The sequence below is a fragment of the Corythoichthys intestinalis genome, chromosome 16, assembly GCF_030265065.1.
Source record: "Corythoichthys intestinalis isolate RoL2023-P3 chromosome 16, ASM3026506v1, whole genome shotgun sequence".
NCBI lineage: Eukaryota > Metazoa > Chordata > Actinopteri > Syngnathiformes > Syngnathidae > Corythoichthys > Corythoichthys intestinalis.
Window position 1 is genome coordinate 33,953,903 of NC_080410.1, and position 21,908 is coordinate 33,975,810.

General features: G+C 39.0%; 1 protein-coding gene across 1 annotated transcript in view; it reads right to left on the bottom strand.

Moving 5' to 3' along the window:
• Positions 1-21,908, bottom strand: part of septin12 (septin 12) — a 111,308-nt gene that overhangs the window by 64,219 nt on the left and 25,181 nt on the right. The window contains exon 2 of the mRNA XM_057816996.1: positions 13,235-14,755. Within this exon, the coding sequence (XP_057672979.1) occupies positions 13,235-14,755 (1,521 nt within the window). The remainder of the gene's footprint in view (positions 1-13,234; positions 14,756-21,908) is intronic.

Genomic DNA, 21,908 nt, shown 5'->3' on the forward strand with positions numbered 1-21,908 from the left:
TTTTTTTCTGCTGAAAGAAGAGAGTCTAATCTCTAATTTGGTGAGTTCCAAGTTTATATAGCAATAGAACATAATTTTCTGTGGGCATTGCAAAATCAGTCAAAATCCAGAAAAAACGGCCAGGAGCGAAGGGCCTTGCTCTGGTGAAAATGGCTGGGAGTGAAAGAGTTAAAACAAATTAGGGCTGTCAAAATTATCACGTTAACGGGCGTTAATTAATTTTTTAAATTAATCACGTTAAAATATTTGACGCAATTAACTCATGCACTGAATGAGCCGCTCTCGCATTGCCTCAAACAGATTTCAATGAGGCCGTTTATGGACATTAAGAGTGAAGAGAATGTCACCGGCCACTTGGGGGCAGCGCAGCGCCGTTCCATACTAATGTTATTCCTTCTAATAGTGGGAGAATTAGTAGTTGTGAGACGTTTATGCTGTTGCTTTGTGCTCCACACATATTTCGGTAAGTTTGCTTTCTTTTAGTGGCAATTATGTGTCTCTTGTTGTATTTTGGGTAAGATATGCTCAGAGATATATCTGTTATAAAGGTGAGTGGACACAGGCGTTCTTTGGGCTGTGCCGTTTATTGGCATACGCTTCTGCAATTCCTTCACAACAAACAGAAGTATCATTTAGTGAAAGCACAACAAAAATAATATTGCTATCTCTCAAAAAAAATAATGTTCACAAAAAGAAAAGCACTTCAGTCTGTCGTAATGAGGCCCTATTCTCACACAGCTAAACAACAATGCAAAGTGAACTGGCATTACTCAGAGTTTGGTCACTCAATTCTTATTATTGTTATTTTTATTCTTATTCTTATTATATTAACTCTGCTTTTGATTGAAAATTGTACACATTTTATTAAAACGAAAACATGAAGAGGGGTTTTAATATAAAATTACTATAACTTGTAACTATAACATTTATCTTATATGAACTACAAGTCTTACTATCCATGGATCACTTAAACAGAAAGAATGTTAATAATGCCATTTGTGGATTTATTGTTATAATAAACAAATACAGCACTTATGTACAGTATGTTGCAGTGACGTGCGGTCAGGGGAGGCAGGTGAGGCAGAGCCTCACCTATCATCATGACAAAAAAATAATTATAGCATCAAATTTATATCAATATTTATCCATTGCTCTTAATGTATGACTCATTTCAAACATATTTTATAGTCAAAATCGCTGAATTTGCCCATTTCCTGTTCAAATAACGAAACGAAACGAGAGGTGCGGCAGCAACGAGTAAAGCCTCACCTCTGATTGCGCAATCCATAACAAACTGGGTTGATACATGGAATTGGAGCGTGCTGGCTGCCGTACATCTGCATGTCGCCATTATAATGTTTCCAGATACGTTTATTTGACCTGATTTTCCACAGTCTGGCTAATGTCTTTAACCCTTAAAGTTTAATGTTTGTTAGCGAAATATTTAGTTTTGCTGATGGGAAATAAAACTGCAGTGAAAAGGCACAGGTTGCGGCAGATAGTACGCTGCCGCACAGAAGGGGGGCGTACGTGAGCCAACAGGTAATGGCGCCAGGCGAGTCAAGTGCACTGCGGCGAGCCGTTTTGTATTGTTTACTACGTCGACATCGGGCTCCCAAAATGGAAGAGGATTATATATCCAAACTTAAAAAATTCTCAAAACTGGACTTTCAGTTAAAAGTGGACCTGATTAACAGAGGAAGACCAACGGACCAAAGGTTTGCTTCAAACTACGGGACAGTCTAAGATAACTCTTTTCAAACGGAGTGGTACACCCGAAAAGACTGGCTGTGTGGCTGTCCTTCGAAAAACTGCCTTTACTGCTTCCCATGCCCTTTGTTCTCAACTTGTGCCAATGTCTGGACTTACACGGGATATTGTGACATGAAAAATTTACCACGAAGTCTCAGCAAACATGAGAGATCGTACACTCACATTCAAAGCCAGGCTGCTTTAAAAACTTTTGGAAGCTCAAGGATCGATTTGGCTTTGAACAAACAGCGGCGGCTCAATGTTAGCATCCACAATGCTAAGGTAAAGGAGAACCGCGAGATTTTGAAAGACCTCATTACTGCAACCTGCTTCTTAGCTAAGCAGGAGTTAGCATTTCGTGGTAATGATGAGAGGGCAAGCTCTACTAATCGTGGCAATTATGTCGAACTTTTATACGCTTTTGCTGAGAAAGATGAGAGGTTAGCTAGGCATTTGGACACATCCACTGTGTTTTCTGGCTTGTCAAATAGAATACAGAACGATCTAATTGAAGCAATCGGTGATGTGATACAGTCGGAATAGGACCGATTCAGGACGACTTTCCTCCCTGGCGATCATCTCCATTGAGGCGGAGAGACTTTTAAAAGTAAAGGAAAATAAGGAGGACTTTTACAACAAAGTAACTGAGGTTTTTGTGGCGAAGGACAGGCGCATGGACTTCATCTACAAATAAGGGTAAGACCACAGTTTTCATTTCAATCTTAATATTTTAAAACTAAATTTTGGCCTTAAATAAAATATACTTTTTCTTTTCATGCTTTTTGTTAAGCAATCTGTATTAAATTGATTTAAGTATCAGATTCAAGTTTTAAAAACAAATGAATATTTCACAAAAGGTCAAAATTGAAATCTGTGGTTTTGTACACCACTCTGTACTCATTTATGTTGTATGAACTAAAGACTTGCGATGGAAATTCCAACACATGGAGAGTGTAGCGCAAATGCACGTTATTTTCTACCTTTACGTATCTGTAATTTGTACCGTGTGTGTGTGTTTTGTGAAGAATGCTGATGAGATATGAAATAACCAGTAGTTAATTGAATAAGCTACCCTTTTTGGTTTATATATTTGTAAATCTGACACTTAAGGAGTCAGTGGCTCACCAACCACGAACCTCACCGCACGTCACTGGTATGTTGTATGTATATATCCGTCTTGTGTCTTATCTTTCCATTCCAACAATAATTTACAGAAAAATATGGCATACTTTAGAGATGGATTGAATTGCGATTAATTACGATTAATTAATTTTTAAGCTGTAATTAACTCGATTAAAAATTTTAATCGTTTGACACCCCTAAAATAAATTTAAAAAAAAAAAAATATATATATATATATATATATATATATGTATATATATATATATAGCGGAAAACACTCAGGTGACTTGAAGTTCTGCTCTGAGACCCCCAATTTGGCCAAATTTCACCAAAATTGTCCTATATGCATGTGCGATATATCATTGGAAAGCTTAACATCTCGATTTTCTGGGGGAAGAAACATTTTGAACAGGAGAGCATCCCCTTAACGCCGTATGTCTCGATTCGGCATCATACCGTTCCCGCTTTGAAAGCGGCCAAAATATCGTCTGCCTTTGTTCACTGCCGGTAGATTAATTGCAAACACATGCCTGGGAACCTTTTTCAAGCATTAGTTTCAGTCGGGTCCGACCAGAAACAACACCACTTCCTTTTCCGCACCGCGACATTCAAGATGAAAGTCACGTCGAACTCCTGCGCACCAACTTTACTAATTCGTCCAATGCAAAGTAAGTCAGCTGAAATAAAAAATATGTACCGTCTTATTGTGTACTTGTGTTGCTAACACGATGAGATAGAGTTTCTTTGATGAGTATTTTTGAAGCTCTATGACGATTTTGGTTTGTAGCGTTTTCGCCACAGCCGGCATCATAGGAAAAGCACCTCACCCCTCCCCCTCCTCCCCCGCCACCCCGCAAACGTAAATGCGTTGTTTGTCGCCGGTCTGCAACACTCGCACGCGTTTTATCTATGAACTATCACTCTCGTTATCATCTGTAAACATTACAAAAGTAACGTGTTGCATAAAAAAGGGCATTTGTAATGATTATTTTTCTTCAGAACAAAAAAATGAACGCATCCTTTGTATGCAACGGTGCACACGTCACGTGTGCCTCCATGTCGTTCCGCTTTTAGACACATTTTATTTATTTCACGTTGTATATCATCTGTAGACATAACAAACATAACGTGTTGCATAAACATTATAATTGCTATTGATTTATTTCTCTAATGAAAAATGAACACAGCATGTGCTGCTAACTATCAAACAGAAGTATACGTATGTTGATGGTTTTCAACACGTTTTATTTTGAAATTATAACCGTAATTTCTGTTCCTTATTGTTCTGCAGGAATACAAATGGATGCAGCGGCTTTTTACGCTAAGCAAGCACATCTGACCAAAACTCCTCCTGTGGAGAGTGATGAGAGTGCTCTCAGTGAAAGTGAGGGCAGATGCTGACGGGCCGCCTCATCCACCTCCAACCACCTGTGCTGCACCTGCAAGAGCTACTACATCGAAAAGAAACAGGATACCTTGGAGAACTGTAAAACAGCAGAACTCTGCAAAACGTGTTCATGCTGTACTGGTCCAGTGTAACTCGAATTCCGATAGTAGCAGATGCCATGACCCGAGACAGATGGTAAGAAATAACTTCACTTCATTTATGTGACAACATGGCACCCAACAAAGATTTACAAAATTAGATTACTAATTGACACACTTCTCCCCAAATTTCAAGCTCTCCCTTAGGACCAAATGTTGTGTGTAGATGAGCAAATGGTTCCTTTCAAGGTCAGATTGAGCCTAAAACAATACATCCCCTAAAAGCCATACAAATGGGGATACAAATTTTTTGTGCTTTGAGACACAAGAGGTCTGGTGCACTCATTTGATGTATTCACAGGGAAAATAGATCCGATACCGAGCCAACCAGACATAGGAGCCAGTGGTAACATTGTGCCGAATGCCCAAAATGCGCAGCAACGTTGCAAACTCCCAAATTGTAAGTGGCAGAGCGTTTTCAAATGTGAAAAGTGCAATGTACATCTGTGCTTAAACAGAAACAATAATTGTTTTTCTGAATTTCACAAGCAGTGAAAAAAGATGTATCAATAAAAGTGTGTACAGACCTGAGATGGGAACATGTGCGTTTTTTGCCATTTGTTTTACTTAATTGCCTGTTGTCACTAATCGGCATCATACCTAAATGTATGCCTATTTTATGGGCTATATTCAAATTATCACTTTCAACTTAATTTAGCATCTATTTGAAGGTAAAAACACACCCAAAACATTTTTTTTTATTATTGGTAATAAATTTAGGCATTAAGGGGTTAAAAAAAAAAAAAAAAAAAAAAATTTTAAACAGCAAAACCCTAACTGGAGATGAGAGCACGCGAGAGCATAATTAAAGACACCATGATTTTTACGAGATATTATCGCGTACTTACTTCGATCCAAAAAGTCCATGTAGCATGTATCACTGAGTGTCAAGACACAACTGTGAATTGCCACAGCCGGACTTTTTGGGGATTTTATGCGTGAAGCATGGTAATATAACAAGGGTTGCGATAGAGAATCGCAGACATCAAGCAGTGGTCGAGATTTTAATCTTCATATATTTACCGTTTTAAACGTTTTTTTTTTTTTTTTTTTTCTTTTCCAATTTTTCTTTGTTTGGATCGATTATTTATCAAATAAAATATTGGGGAAAATGTGACAGTAACAAAAAAATACAATTAAGCGATAATTATGAGGTTGATATCCGTGACTTATTTACAGACGCTAATTTTTTTCATTGTGACATAATTTGTTTAAAAGTTTAAAATATGCGAGTGAATAATTTTTAATATAATAAGTTTAAGTATATTAGGTTTTATTAAGTATAATAAGTTTTTTTTTAAAACTAATATTAGACATCGATTAATGATTCTTAGCGAAAAATGACAAATATTTCAAATAATAAATACGATTACTTACCTTCTTTTTATGGCTAGGTTGAAACAAAAGCCTTTGCGCTACATCTGTAAACGTGGGTTTTCAGGGTAAAACAGTCAAATTAAAATAGTTTGGGGGCTTAATGTGCCATGAATCTGCTATGGCATATATACATATTGTTCTATCAAACACAACACACTTTTGGCTTAAAATACAACAGTTTATTTTAAAGAGAGGTGCAAGAACAGAAACTACTTTTTCAACCATGTCTGTGTTTTCCGCCATATTTTTTTAAAATGATACTTTGCGAAAAAAGTGAAAAAAACAGGTCTTATAATTATATCTTTGCAATGTGAAATCTGAATAAATAGATTGAACACACACACAAAAAAATAAAATGTTGGGGGGGTGCCCTACTTCGCGGTTTTTCACTTATCGTGGCGGGTTCTGGTCCCCATTGAACATGAAAAAAGAGGGATCACTGTACTTCTTGTCATTGACAATAAAACATCGAAGTCCACCACCAACTACTCACAGACATACACATAGTGGAGGGCTACTGAAGAAGAGCAAAAAAATGTGAGCTAAAAAATGTCTGTAAAAATTCTATTACCCTCCATCTGTTAATGATGCAGTGATTTACTGCCCACACTCAGAAGTGAAGTATTACCTTTTTATGGTTCCCATGTCTTACTCATACCTCTGAATTACAACCCACAGTGAATCATTCCTCTTGACATTTCTTAGTCTTTCAGCCAGTTTTTAAAGTTTAAGTTTACCTTTGAAGAGCTGTGTGTGAGTTCTTTGAGAGAAGTTTTACAAACTTAGGTCATTGCAGCTGAACCCCACCCCCTCCCCACCAATCCCTGAGAGGGAGTTTAAAAGAGAGAGACTGTTATAGATTTCTAAATTGAGGAAGACAAGTATGCTAATATACTATACTATTAACAAACAGCTGGGGAAGCTTGGTTTGAATCAAAATGAAGAAAGCTTTGAAAAAAATTGAGAAATGTAAGAGACCCCACTAAAGCTTGATTGATTATGAGAAAAGGTACTGGCATTAGTAATTGTAAAAAACCATCGGGTAAATCACAGTATATCTTTGAGCATTCGGGACTAAGCAAGCACTATTCCACAAAGTGCCGCAGTGTTGCGGATTTCCGTTTCAACCCATCAAGAGGAAACCTTTTCACCAACCTGGTGTCTTGCAAGCACAATCAGCTGATCGCAGTCATATGCTTCCTGTTTCAGCAGAAATCTCATTGGTTAAACTGTCTGTGCTGGATCAGTTGGAACATAGACCAGTACCCACTATGGCCCTTGAGGACCAGTTTGCCCACCCCTGGCTTATAACATTCTAGCAGTATAGCCCGGTGTTGCCGGGCGTAATACATACCTGTCAACCCGAGGCCGTTGGCAATCTTACCAATAGTGACATATGCCCTTACAAATTGGTGACTAATCTTTAAACGTTTTATATAGCGTGCAATATGAAACAAAAATTAAACTTAATTTTTAAAATAATATTAATTTATTAGTATTATCGTCACATATAACCTGGTGCAATCAAAGAACAATCAATATCTTCAGCTACATCATGATTACTAAAATTTAACAGTGACTTTTGTTATAATTGTATGCAGCACTTTTGGCAATTTCTATCATGTCTTTTGATGGCTGCACTTCAGCTCGCATTTCAGTTTGACTTAAAGGTAGTTCGTTAGTGTGTCCAATTATAAATTAACAAGGTCAATTGATAAGATTAACTTACAGATGCAATCTTTGAGTCAGGGAACATTTCTTTTGCTAATTCTGAGAAGTGATCAGCAATAGGCAAATTGTGTTCGGCAACAAATTGACAGAATAAAATCTCCGCTTTCGTCACTTTTCATTCTGCAGACTGCCTCTTTATGACCAGTGTTGTTAATCTTACTTTAAAAAGAAATTAATTACAGTTACAAATTACTTCTCCCAAAATGTAATTGAGTTAGTAACTCAGTTACCTGAATGTAAGAGTGATTAGTTACTTGGCAAAGTAACTGGTGTTACCGTTCATGTTTTTTTTCTTAGTTTTTTTCAAAAACAAACCAAACCAAAAAAAATTATAGTAACCTTTGCTATGTTTTGAAGTGAATGTTGTGAATCAACCGTTAAAGTTGTTAAAATTGCTCCCGTTATTTAAATTACTTCCCTTCTGTCTACTTTCGTCATGTGAAAGTTTTAAAAACTGTTTCATCATTTAAAGATAGATTCAAGTCAAGATTTTGCTGATTTAGGAGTATTTTAGATAAAAAGTTACTTAGGTTCGCTAGGAAGGTTCATGACAACAGAGCCTTTCTGAGAAGTCACCTGGTTTAAGATGGCGGCTGTTTTCTAACGCCACCGAGTCTGTTATTTCGCATCTAGTTCTTTATGCATGTAATATCTAGTTTAGCATCAAGTGGGCATAGATTGTAGGCTGTTGGCTACAGTCAGGAAATATTGGAGCCACCAAGCCTGGCATCGCGTTTGCAACAGCGTCACAACACTCTTCCCTTCTTCCCACTCCCGCTCTTCTCTCTCCGTGTCTCTGACTTTTCTCGTGTCACTCTACCAACGTAGTAACGCATAGTAACGCACATTGTCTCGTTGCCGAAACGGTCACAAAATCCGAACGGAGAAAAAAACAACGTAATGCGCGAAAAACGTACAGATTTTGAACGTACGGCGTACACATTTAAAAATCAGTGCTGACTTGTACAAATTACGCCAAAACCTTACAACTTGACAGGTACGGTAATACTTGTGCTGGGTTGTTAAGGGCCAAGCTTTGTTAAATTGACACATAAGAAACCTCAAAAAAGAGGTTCCCCATGATTTTTTCTAATGTACAGTATGCTGGATGGATTTATCGAGCAGTATGACCCCGGCGTTGCCGAATGAAAACTGGAATTTTCTACGCAAATTTTTGGAGTTTCGAATTCATTTTCCACTCTAACTGGAGGCCTACAGAGCTCAAACCCATCGAAGAACACTCACAGACACATAAAGTACAACTGTGTAAAATTTCATAAAAAATCCGGCCAGCCGTTTTGCCGTCCATAAAACACGAACGCACAGGCCAGCTCGCCTTCATCGAGATTAAGGTTTCCATCCGCAATGAATCCCTTATCAATATTCCGGACAATTGTGCATAAAAAAAAAAATCCAGCGTCTTGCTGTGGAGTACTCAAAGCTACACCATATCATCACAGCACATTTAAATTTGTACATGAAACCGTGAAGTTTAAAAGCCAACTGGGACATTGCAATTGCAAGAGATGCGTCTTTTGTCCAAAAGACGGTGCGGTCGCCTCCATAATCAGGTCGCATTTTAATTTTTGGAGTTTCAAATTAATTTTCCGCACTAAATGGTGGTCTACAGAGATCAAACCCATCTAAGAACAGAACCAGACACATAAAGTACAACTGAGTAAAATTTCGTCAAAATTGGCCTAGCCGTTTCGGAGTCCATAGGGAACAAACACACACATGTGCAAACACAGAAAAAGTTTCATTTATATATAAGACGGGGCCGGATGTCGGGGGGGGGGGGGCTGGGGTGGGCACGGCCCACCCAGACGTGAGTCGTGCCCACCCAATCAAAATGTCAGGAATATCTATTGTAGCGTCGCACTGGATATAGAGAACGCACGGAGAGTTGGTCTCACCTACTTTTTTATTGCAGGATTAACAGTTACTGTTGGTCGCAACCACGCTGAACAAGCAATCACCAAAACAAGCCGTTTTTCCAACCTCGTTTGTTATCCGCGCGCTTCCCCTCTCTCCTCCAGACATATTCTCGCAGTCGGACATCCAGGCATTAATGATGTCACCAGCCATAACAAAGCGTCGCCATATTGAAATGGGGGCAAAACACGAGTCACAAGCAGTTGCTCTGTCGTGCATTGTAGTTCAAACCTGTTGAACTTTTGTCTTATTTGCGGTCTTTTTTTTCCCGTCGGAATGACTAAAAGTTCCCGTGTTGCGGGTTGTAACACAAGGAAGAGTTCGGAGCCGCATTTGAAGTTCTTCATTCTTCCTCATGAGAAGAAAAGGACAAGCAAATGGCTGAAAGCAATCAATCGGGGAACAGTAAAAGGAGACGGTTCCATGGGCCCTTCTCGCCAGTGGGAACCTAAATCCAGGCACATTTACGTTTGCAGCCGACATTTTATTACTGGTGGGTAAACTTTAATCGTTTTTTTGCCCCATTTAGCTGCTAGGATTCAATAAACTAGGCAGTGATTATTATTACCGTAACCGACAACTCGCATAGAGTTATTTTTCTTTTGCCGTGAACTGCTCTGATCGTTCAATCGGTATATTATTAGCCTGGTGGGAATTGGTTATTTTGCCGTGACGTGTTCACGGCTAAATAACGGTTGGAGGCGAATTACCGGTTACGGCAGAAATAATCACTCCGTATATACTACCAGTTTTCTTAGTTCCACACAGTACATATTCCACGTAATTGATGAAAGTCAACTTACTGGGTGACTTTATGAGGTAGTTGTAGATGTTTCCGAACTCCACTGCAGGCAATTCCTTTGGATTGTTTATCTAGCTATCAGCTGTGACTTTGTATGGGCAGATTTGCAGGCCAATACACGCTAATTTTAAGTTGTATTGCCTCCTCGCGTCTGTCGGCAGTGACTCGTGATAATAATAAGTCATATTAAGACGTTTGTATGAAAAAAAGACGCAAATACAGCTGAAATATATGAATTTCAGACGTTTGTCTACGGATGTTTACCTGTGTGTGCCCCCATCTCAGAATGGCGACACTTTGCTATGCGAGATGACGTCATCTTGACATCATGCAGACTGCGACAATAAGTAGATAGATTTAATGAAAAACAAACAAACAAATAAACTCCAAACAAATTAATGCAGCCTTAACGGGACACAAGCCAGTGTCCTACTTTCGCCGGTCCCAAGCCCGGAGAAATTGGGGGTGCCCCCTCAAGATTTCATAGTGCCCACTCTTGTGGGTAAATCTAGATCCGGGCCTGATATAAGTATAGACATCACGATTGACTGTGTGAAATCTGATCTAGACTTTTAAAAAATGGCCAAAATTTAATGTGTAGAGCGTTTCGGGTAGGGTTTTCAAAATTATCGAAAAGGATCAGTACTAGTATTGTATTTATATTTGGACTAGCACCGGCCACCAGAAATTATGACAAAACACCTTTAGGAGTGGTGAACTTTGGATATAATTATTGATGAGCGCTCAATTGTGTTTACGGAGGAAGCTGTGAACTACAGTGTAATAGTTTTTGCTCTTAAATACGAAATGTCATACATGCCTAAAGAGATAGAAAAATGAATGATTTGGTCCTTGTATACTATAGGTAAACAATGAAAAAAACGAATGCTTTATGTGTTTAACTTTGTGTGGTTTCTATGTTTATATACAGTTCTATAGCTCAGTCGAGCAGGAAACCATTACAATGGGTGTGGTTACCAACTCATCTGCTAACCTTGTCTTGTTTTCCTTAGCTGACATGAGGGAAGTCCCCTTTCATCATTTGTTGAACAGACGTTTTTACTCACACAGACGCCACCCACTCAAACAAAAACAAACACACACATACTGTAGATAGAACTGCAACAATTGTGAAGAGTACACAGTGGGGCAAATAAGTATTTAGTCAACCACCAAATGTGCAAGTTCTCCTACTTGAAAAGATTAGAGGCCTGTAATTGTCAACATGGGTAAACCTCAACTATGAGAGACAGAATGTGGAAAAAAAAACAGAAAATCACAATCTTTGATTTTAAAAGAATTTATTTCCAAATTAGAGTGGAAAATAAGTATTTGGTCACCTACAAACTAGCAAGATTTCTGGCTGTCAAAGAGGTCTAACTTCTTCTAATGAGGTCTAACGAGGCTCCACTTGTTACCTGTATTAATGGCATCTGTTTTAACTCATTATCGGTATAAAAGACACCTGTCCACAACCTCAGTCAGTCACACTCCAAACTCTACTATGGCCAAGACCAAAGAGCTGTCGAAAGACACCAGAGACAAAATTGTAGACCTGCACCAGGCTGGGAAAACTGAATCTGCAATAGGTAAAACGCTTGGTGTAAAGAAATCAACTGTGGGAGCAATTATTAGAAAATGGAAGAAATACAAGACCACTGATAATCTCACACGATCTGGGGCTCCATGCAAGATCTCACCCCGTGGCGTCAAAATAATAACAAGAACGGTGAGCAAAAATCCAAGAACCAGACCTAGTGAATGACCTACAGAGAGCTGGGACCACTCTAACAAAGGCTACTATCAGTAACACAGTGCGCCGCCAGGGACTCAAATCCTGCACTGCCAGACGTGTCCCTCTGCTGAAGAAAGTACACGTCCAGGCCCGTCTGCGGTTCGCTAGAGCGCATTTGGATGATCCAGAAGAGGACTGGGAGAATGTGTTATAGTCAGATGAAACCAAAATAGAACTTTTTGGTAGAAACACAGGTTCTTGTGTTTGGAGGCGAAAGAATACTGAATTGCATCCGAAGAACACCATACCCACTGTGAAGCATGGGGGTGGAAACATCATGCTTTGGGGCTGTTTTTCCGCAAAGGGATCAGGACGACTGATCTGTGTAAAGGAAAGAATGAATGGGGCCATGTATCGAGAGATTTTGAGTGAAAATCTCCTTCCATCAGCAAGGGCAATGAAGATGAGACGTGGCTGGGTCTTTCAGCATGACAACGATCCCAAACACACAGCCAGGGCAACAAAGTAGTGGCTTCGTAAGAAGCTTTTCGAGGTCCTGGAGTGGCCTAGCCAGTCTCCAGATCTCAACCCCATAGAAAATCTGTGGAGCGATTTGAAAGTCAGTGTTGCCCAACGACAGCCCCAAAACATCACTGCTCTAGAGGAGATCTGCATGGAGGAATGGGCCAAAATACCAGCAACACTGTGTGAAAAGCTTGTGAAGAGTTACAGAAAACGTTTGGCCTCCGTTATTGCCAACAAAAGGTACATAACAAAGTATTGAGATGAACTTTTGGTATTGACCAAATACTTATTTTCCACAAGGATTTGCAAATAAATTCTTTAAAAATCAAACAATGTGATTTTTTCTATTTTTTTTCTCCCACATTCTGTCTCTCATGGTTGAGGTTTACCCATGTTGACAATTACAGGCTTCTCTAATATTTTCAAGTGGGAGAACTTGCACATTAGTGGTTGACTAAATACTTATTTGCCCCACTGTAGATATTGGTGTTTAGATATATTCTGTAGTGTTGTCTCTATCCAGGGACCTAAGGGTCAACAGTTGATTTCATAACGCTCTGACTGTTGAGTACTATGAGCAAATTGGAACAAAAATGACAGAGGAAGTAATAGGATTTCAAATTTAGTAAGTTTCTTCATCAAAAGTCTGAAATCAATTTCTTAGCTAGTGAAACAATGTGAAAAGTATATTTGTATTACATCATCATTACCTTTGCTTCTCTTTTTACCATTTCCCCTTGTTGTCATAAGCATGGTCTCTGCGGAACGGCCGAGTTCAGGAGACAGCGCGCCATTGTTTGGGACTGCCGGAGGCTGGATGACAGGCACTGGTCCTGGGGTTGTATCGGCGATGACAGGCCTTGAAAAGGAGGCAATCCTCTGTAAAATTGAGCCAACACTATCGCTGACATCATTGGGAGGATCTTCCAAAAAGCTAGTAGCTCTGGGATCGGAAGGACCACAAGAGTTGGGAGGAACAGGGTTCACTTGAACAACTTGGCGATTGCGAAGGCTTCCCAACTGCAGAGTCTGGGTTGCAGAAAGCGGCACTGGCGAGCAGTGCACCTCTGGAACATGAATGGTGCTTATAGTTGAATCTTTTGAGAAGGGCAAAAGGGGATGGTGAAGGGAGTATGGTGGTGTATCTGAGGAACTGTCAAGGCTGCTGAGGGAGGCTGATGGGCTTGCTGAAGCGGATCGAGCAGTGTGATACTGTAGGCTCCCTGTGCTTCTCGGAGGAGGCTTTGGAGGGTTCGGGCTAATGGGTCGTCGCTCAGTCTTAGTTGGGGAAGTAACAGATGTGGTGCTCACCAAGCTGTCCAGGTCTAACGGAAATTTACTAAGACGCGGAGTGTCTTTAACCTTGGGCGTGGTAGTCTTGGGGCCAGAATACTGCTGACTGTTGGGTTCACAATTACTGTCAGCTTCAAGAGAATTGACATTTTGAAGCCTGCCATTCCAAGTGGCATTAGAACAGTTGTATCTCGAGCCAGGAGAAATTGGGCCTCCTCTTTGCACACTTATCATGCCACCTCCTCCATCACAAATCTGAATGTCTAAACTGGGCATGGAGTCATTATTATTTCTGTAAGAATCTCTTGTCTCCAATACCAATCCTATTCCCTGGTCCAAAGCGGACTTGAAAGCTGTCCCATGAGAGGAGAACTTCAAATTGTCACTGATTTGGAGCTGCTGTTGTGAGAATTGAGGTTGGGCTTGGGGGTGTTCACCCTGGGGTGGAGGGTTTGGATAAGATATTAACTTGTTAGACTGAAGTGAACCTCCACCAACTCCAGAGTATTCAAGGCTGGAAGTGGAGCTATGAAGGCTGTCATTGTCACTTCCTGGTCCACGCAACATAGAGAACCCACTGTTGGGGTTCACTCTGCTTTGAAAGGATGCCGCCCGAGTCACACTGGAGTTGTTGTAAATGGCTGGCTTGTTCATGGTTCCCCGATTGAAGGAAAGACTGCTGGCCACCGTACGAGACCTAAAGACTGGACTGGGATTGGAACTCCGGCTTACATGGTTCTGGTATCCTGCAGAGCCCAGGTTGTTGATGTTGTTGAAAGATGAAGAAGGGGATTGTGCTACTCCTCTCACATCACTGGCTTTGTTGTGGCTGTGGAAGAAATGGGAGGGCGAAGGAGAGACGGGGGAGGAGGCAGTAGATGTCGAGGAGAAGGATGGTATGTCATCCACGTCTTCAATGTCAAAGGATCTCTTCAAGGCTGCAAGTAAAAAAAAGTGGTATTTGTTAGTAATGGAAATTAATTACAATAAATATGGTGGAAAACACAGACAAGACTGAAAAAGCTCTTGCACTCCTCTTTAAAAGAAACTGCTGTAATGTAAGCCAAAAGAACGTTTGTGTTTGATAGAAAAATATGTCTATATGCTGCCATAGCAGATTCATGGTGCATTAAGCCTCCAAATATTTTTAATTTGTCCGTTTTACCCTGAAAACCCACGTTTACAGACGTCGCACAACCGCTTTTGTTTCAACCCAGCCATAAAACTTTTAAACAAATTACGTCACAATGAATAAAACGGCGTCTGTAAAAACATCTCAGATATCTACCTAATAACGATCGCTTAATTGTATTTTTTATTATTATCTTTTTTTTACTGTCACATTTTCTCCGTTATGTTAGATGATAAATAATCGATCCAAACAAAGACAAATTGAAAAAAAAAAGTTTAAGAGGGTAAATATATGAAAAATAAAATCTTGATCACTCCTTGATGTCTGCGATTTCTGCATTGCGACCCTTGTTATATTACCATGTTTTACCCATAAAATCCCCCAAAAATCCAGCTGTGGTCATTCACAGCTGCGTCTTGACACCCAGTGATGCATGCTACATGGAGTTTTTGGACTGAAACAAGGTAAGTACGCGATAATTTCTCGTTAAAGTCATGGCGTCTGTAATTCTGCTCTGGCGTGCTCTCACCTCCAAATAGGGTTTTGCTGTTCAAAAAAAAAAATTCTTTAAAAAAATGCTCTCCTGTTCAAAAGTTTTCTTCCCCCAGAAAATTGAGATTTTAAGCTTTCCAATGATACATCACACATGCATATAGGACCATTTTGAAATTTGGCCAAATTGGGGGTCTCAGAGCGAAACTTCAAGTGAACTGAGTGTTTTCTGCCATATATATATTAAAAAAAAAAAAAAAAAAAAAAAAAAGATTAAAATGCAAGTAAAAGGGGATTTAATATATTAGGGTTTCAGAGGGTTTAAAATGTCGGAATTAGTTTTTACATTAGACTTTTGTACTATTTACAAAATAACATGCTGGTACGCCTTCCTTTGAGTCAGTCATTGTTTTTGCTAATCAAGACCCTAGACATGTGTTGATTTCAGTTGGATTCCTTTTACTAAATGGACGAGATGAAAGAAATGTTTGTTGAAGAGTAAACTGTGATTAATGATACTTTGAATTCCATTAAATGTTTTTTTTCCTTTTTTCTTTCTTTCTTTTTTTTTTTTAAGGAGTGAAACATGAATCCATACACAAGGTTTAAAACGTTCCACTAACATGCCCATTCAACTTAAATAGATATATTGTATGGACTGTATTGTCTGTGGTTATATCATTACATTTAATTTCCTCAGCTTTCTCTCTCACTTTTGTTGAGGTTCCTCAGGCTTGAATGATCTTTGACACTTGCCTTTGTATGGCAATGGTGTCCCTTTCCTCTGTTTAACACAAACACTCTTACTTCATGCCGCATATACAAAAGGAAGATTGAGGTCAGGGCTTAAGTTTTTGTGGGGTTTTGCATTACCAATACCCAACAAATGCACCTCGACATAAAACGAGAATAGTTGCATTGGTGGTTACATTTACAGAATGAGTTAGATTTAATTTGAAATACACCTGTATTTAGGTGGAAAATTACAGTACCGTAATTGTGCATTTCGCTAGAGGAGTAGTATCAAGTTCATTATTGTAAAGTTATTTGCAAATGTACATGCCCTTTCATCAGTTTTCAAGAGGAATAATGGCGTACTGTCTTTACTTTTGTACTTATACTTTCAGACCTGTTTAAAAAAAAAAAAAGGCTGACAAAGCAGGGCATTTAAACTTCAGGTTAGGCAAGACTGTGTTGATCCACATCACTAAGCCTAATAAGCTAAACTGTAACTTCACTTATAATTAAAGACTCAAAGAGGCTCTATATGTCATACAACGAGACCAGTGACTTAGCACATCCACATAGACACCCATACTGACTTAGGGGCATATTGACAGTTAGTCATACAGGGTTCATTTCACTTCATGAATGAGTGGTTTATTGGTCTGAACTTAAAACAACTTTAAAAAATATATATGGCAAAAAACACAGACAAGACTGAAAAAGCAGTTTCTGCTCTTGCACTCCTCTTTAAAAGAAACTGCTGCATTTTACGCCAAAACAACTGTTGTGTTTGATAGAGCAATATGTTTATATGCTGCCATAGCAGATTCATGGTGTATTAAGCCTCCAAACTACTTTTAATTTGCCCGTTTTACCCTGAAAACCCCCGTTTACAGACATCGCGCAACCGCTTTTGTTTCAACCCAGCCATAAAACGAAGGTAATTAATTAATATTTATTATTCAAAATGTCTGTCGTTTTTAGCTTAGAATCATTAATTGATGTCTAATATTTTGTTTAAAAAAAAAAACAACTTCAAAAAATTATTCACTCACATATTTCAAACTTTTAAACAAATGACGTCACAATGAAAAAAATGGCGTCTGTAAAAAACAGTAACGGATATTTACCTCATAACTATCGCTTAATTGTATTTTATGTGTTTCTGTCGCATTTTTTTCCGATAACTTAGATGATAAATAATTGATCCAAACAAAGAAAAATTGGGGAAAAAAACTAAAAAAAGGTAAATATATGAACAAAAAAATCTCGACCACTCCTTGATATCTGCGATTTCTGCATCGCGACCCTTGTTATATTACCATGTTTCACCCATAGAATTCCCCAAAAATCCAGCTGTGGCCATTCACAGCTTTGTCTTGACACTCAGTGATACATGCTACATGGAGGTTTTGGATCGAAACAAGGTAAGTACGTGATAATATCTCGTTAAAGTCGTTTGTAATTCTGCTCTTGCGTGCTATCGCCTCCAGATAGGGTTTTGCTGTTTAAATTTATTATTATTATTTTTTTAAATGCCCTCCTGTTCAAAATTTTTCTTCCCCCAGAAAATTGAGATTTTATGCTTTCCAATGATGTATCACACGTGCATATCGGACAATTTTGAAAGTTGGCTAAATTGGGGGTCTCGGAGCGGAACTTCAATTCACCTGAGTGTTTTCAGCCGTATAGCCTATTAATTTCGTATTTGTGTAGGACTATAATATAGAAAGCTTCTATTTGAAAAATAAAGTATTGAACACGAAGTGGTATTTGATTCAGTAAGGCTAACATAGAGTAAGTATAGTAAGGCTATACATACACAATTCTGGCCAAAAGTCTTGGGACCCCTGCAATTCTGTCAGATGATGAAAATTGTAATTACAAATGCTTTGGTAGTAATATCTTTGTTTATTTTGCTTGCAATGAAAAAACACAAAACAGAATGGGGGGGGGGGGGGGGGATTTTTAAATGATCATTTTACACAAAACTCCAAAAATGGGCCGGACAAAAGTATTGGCACGCTCAGCCTCATACTTGGTAGCACAACCTTTAGACGAAATACAATGCTCTGCTGGACTTTTAGACCATTCTTCTTTGGCCAACTGAAAGGTGCCTTCTCCAATCTGTCATTTTCTGATCTCTTGACAGGTGTTATATGGGATTCAGGTCTGGACTTATTGCTGGCCACTTTAGAAGTCTCCAGTGCTTTCTCTCAAACCATTTTCTAGTGCTTTTTGAAGTGTATTTTGGGTCATTGTCCTGCTGGAAGACCCATGACCTCTGATGGAGACCCAGTTATCTCACATTGGGCCCTACAGTATGCTGCAAAATTTGTTGGTAGTCTTCAGATTTCAAAATGCCATACACACAGTCAAGGAGTCCAGTGCCAGAGGCAGTAAAGCAACCCCAAAACATTAGGGAACCTCCGCCATGTTTGACTGTGGGGACCGTGTTCTTTTCTTTGAAGGCCTGTCAACTCTATGTTGATACCTTTTCCCAAAAAGCTCTACTTTTGTCTCAACATTCTTCCAAAACGTTTTTGTGCTTCCTCATGTAAGTTTTGGCAAACTCCAGCCTGGCTTTTTTATGTCTCTCGATCAGAAGTGAGGTCTTCCTGGGTATCCTACCATAGAGTCCCTTTTCATTCAGACACCGACGGATAGTACGGGTTGACACTGTTCTACCCTCGGACTGCAGGACGTTTTGAACTCGTTTAGGTGTTAGTCGAGGTTCTTTATCCATAATTTGCACAATCTTTCGTCGAAATCTCTCGTCAACTTTTCTTTTTCGCCCACATCTAAGGAGTTTAGCAGCAGTGCCATGGACTTTACACTTATTGATGACACTGCGCATGGTAGACAAAGGAACATTAAGGTCTTTGGAGTTGGACTTGTAGCCTTGAGATTGCCCGCAAACAGTTTTCTGAAGACATGTCAACAAAGCACATGGATTACTGGAACCATGTCCTATGGTCTGATGAGACGGGCCGGCCTTCTTGTGTACCGTTTTCAGAAGAAACTTTCTCCTGGGGTGACAGCTAGAGATGTCCCGATCGATCGGATCGGGTCCGATCCTGTGATTTTCAAAGTATCAGAATCGGCAAAAAAATATCAGCCATGACTTTTTTTAATATACAGTATATATATTTTTTAATCAAATCGTTTTCTAATTGTATTTAACGTTACAGACATAATATGTTACACTCATCCAGAGTCTTTCGTTTAGGCTTAAGGTAGGGTTATCAAATTTATCCCAATAACGGCGGTAATTAATTCTTAAAAAATGTATCACATTAAAATATTTAATGCAATTAATGCATGCGCTGCAGGATCCACTCACGCATTGTCGCGCTCAATCTGTAATAGCGACGTTTTACCTATATAGAGAGGTAATAGGCAGCGTAACATGAGTAGAGTGAATTTTGGCAGCCTTTGGAGCCTTTTGTTAATTGGCTAAAGCCTTACAATCCCTCTACCTATGATTAGAAATATCATGGGAAGCAATGTGGGGAAGAACGGTAGCAATTGATCTTTTTCTGAACACCTTAAGTTATTTCCCAAAACAGAGAAGATATATCAATTGGTAGCACTACGCACAGTCATGGTTCCACTTCCCATCATGCATTTGGGCATGCCTACAGTATCATTTACTAAAAGCTCAACAAATACACTAGATGGCAATATTTAGTCACAATATACAAAGTCACAAGTCTTTCGATCCGTGGATCCCTCTCACAGAAAGAATGTTAATAATGTAAATCCCATCTTGAGGATTTATTGTCATAATAAACAAATACAGTACTTATGTACTGTATGTTGAATGTATATATTCGTCCGAGTTTTATTCATTTTTTTCTTAACGCATTGCCAAAATTTATATGATCGGGAAAAATTATCAGGAATGATTGGAATTGAATCGGGAGCCAAAAAAAGCAATTGGATCAGGAAATATCGGGATCGGCAGATACTCAAACTAAAACGATCGGGATCGGATCGGGAGCGAAAAAAACATGATCGGAACAACCCTAGTGACAGCCATGCACAACAATTTGATGTAGAGTGTGGCATATGGTCTGAGCACTAACAGGCTGACCCCCCACCTATTCAATCTCTGCAGCAATGCTGACAGCACTTCTGTAATGAGTCACATGACATTTTGGAGGGGAAATGACAAGCAGTACTCAATTTAGATATTTAGGGATGTACGTTTTTTCAAAGGGGTGTACTCACTTTTGTTGTCAGGGGTTTGGATATTAATGGCTATATTTTGAGGGGAAGGCTGCACACAGACTACTTTCCATTGTGTCAAAGTGTAATTTTGTCAATGTTGTCCCATGAAAATATATACTTAAATATCTGCAGAAATGCGAGGGGTATACTCACTTTTGTGATACACTGTATATAAACATAAATTGCATTTCAACTGAGAATGATTGCTACAAAATCCTCCCAATCAAAAGTACTGGACATCTATTGCCGTCAGTGGCAGCCAATGAGTTTTTAATTTTTAATTTTTTAAACCTGATTCTGATCCTAACAAATGAAAGTAGAAGGATTTCAAATTGGTCCTTGAATCCACTAATTTTTCTGAAAGCGACCCTCTTAAGTTTGGACACCCCTAGTTTAGGGTTTACGCATGTGGTCTATTTAAAGGTACCATTGTTTTTAATCACTGCTTGGAGTAGACTAACATCCTGTTGCCTCCAAGTAGGCGCAGGACAGAGTCCTTGTCATCTCTTCTCGCCTTACAGAAGTCAAACTTTGGCAGTTGTTATCAAATTTGAGTTGTATTGGAACGTTTCTTCAATGAGGATTTCAATCTAGGGTTAGGGTTAAATTAGGGTTAGGTTTTCAAAGTATGGTTTAAAACTATATTTTTTAAACTAGAATTAGGATTTCAAATCTGAATTTTGAACTAGGGTTAGGGTTTCAAAATAGGGTTTAAAACTCAGTTTAGGGTTTCAAAGTAGCATTGAAAACTCCATTTATAGTCAAACTTTTCTCGTGTTTGTAGATATGGGTATGATAAAAAAAAAAAAAAAAACCTTACAAAAATAAACACCAATTGGGTTCTATCTTTATACAACACAAAGAGGCACTAAAGTCCAATTTCAGTTCCTTCCTGAAAAGACTCATGACCACGGAAGGCTCCAGGCAGGCTGGGGGGCGTGTGTGGGTGTGTGTGCGTGTGTGTTGAGGGCTGACTGAGGTTACAAGTGTGAACCTGCCTCCAGTACAAAAGATAGAGCCCTGGTATCAGGTAATTGCTGGCACCCTCCTGGAGACTAGAGAAATAATTACGGTGGCAATTGCACGTCTTGTCTCTGCATTGCGTGGCTTTGTTGTCCGTGTGTGTGTTTGAGTACTGTGACTACTCTAGGTTCCACTCCCTCTTCTCGGGGTTGGTTAAAACTTAAACTTACCTTTTAATGATAGACCATCAATGTGATACAAACAAATCACCAAACTCATTTTGTCTCTTTAATGCACACAAACACAAGGGAGGTTTACTGGGATTTTTCCCCAAAATACCACACTTTACAAATCTAGCAGGCAATTTGGTGCTTGAAGTGATCTTATTTATCATTATTTTTATTAAAGGGACCTTTGACTTAAAGACTTGTCGGCTCTAATAAGCCACAATTGTTCTCTTCTAAAATATGTTATTAGAAACACATATATTATTGCCAATGATTTAAAAATCTATAACATTTAGTTCATGTTTTGACCTACGGAGG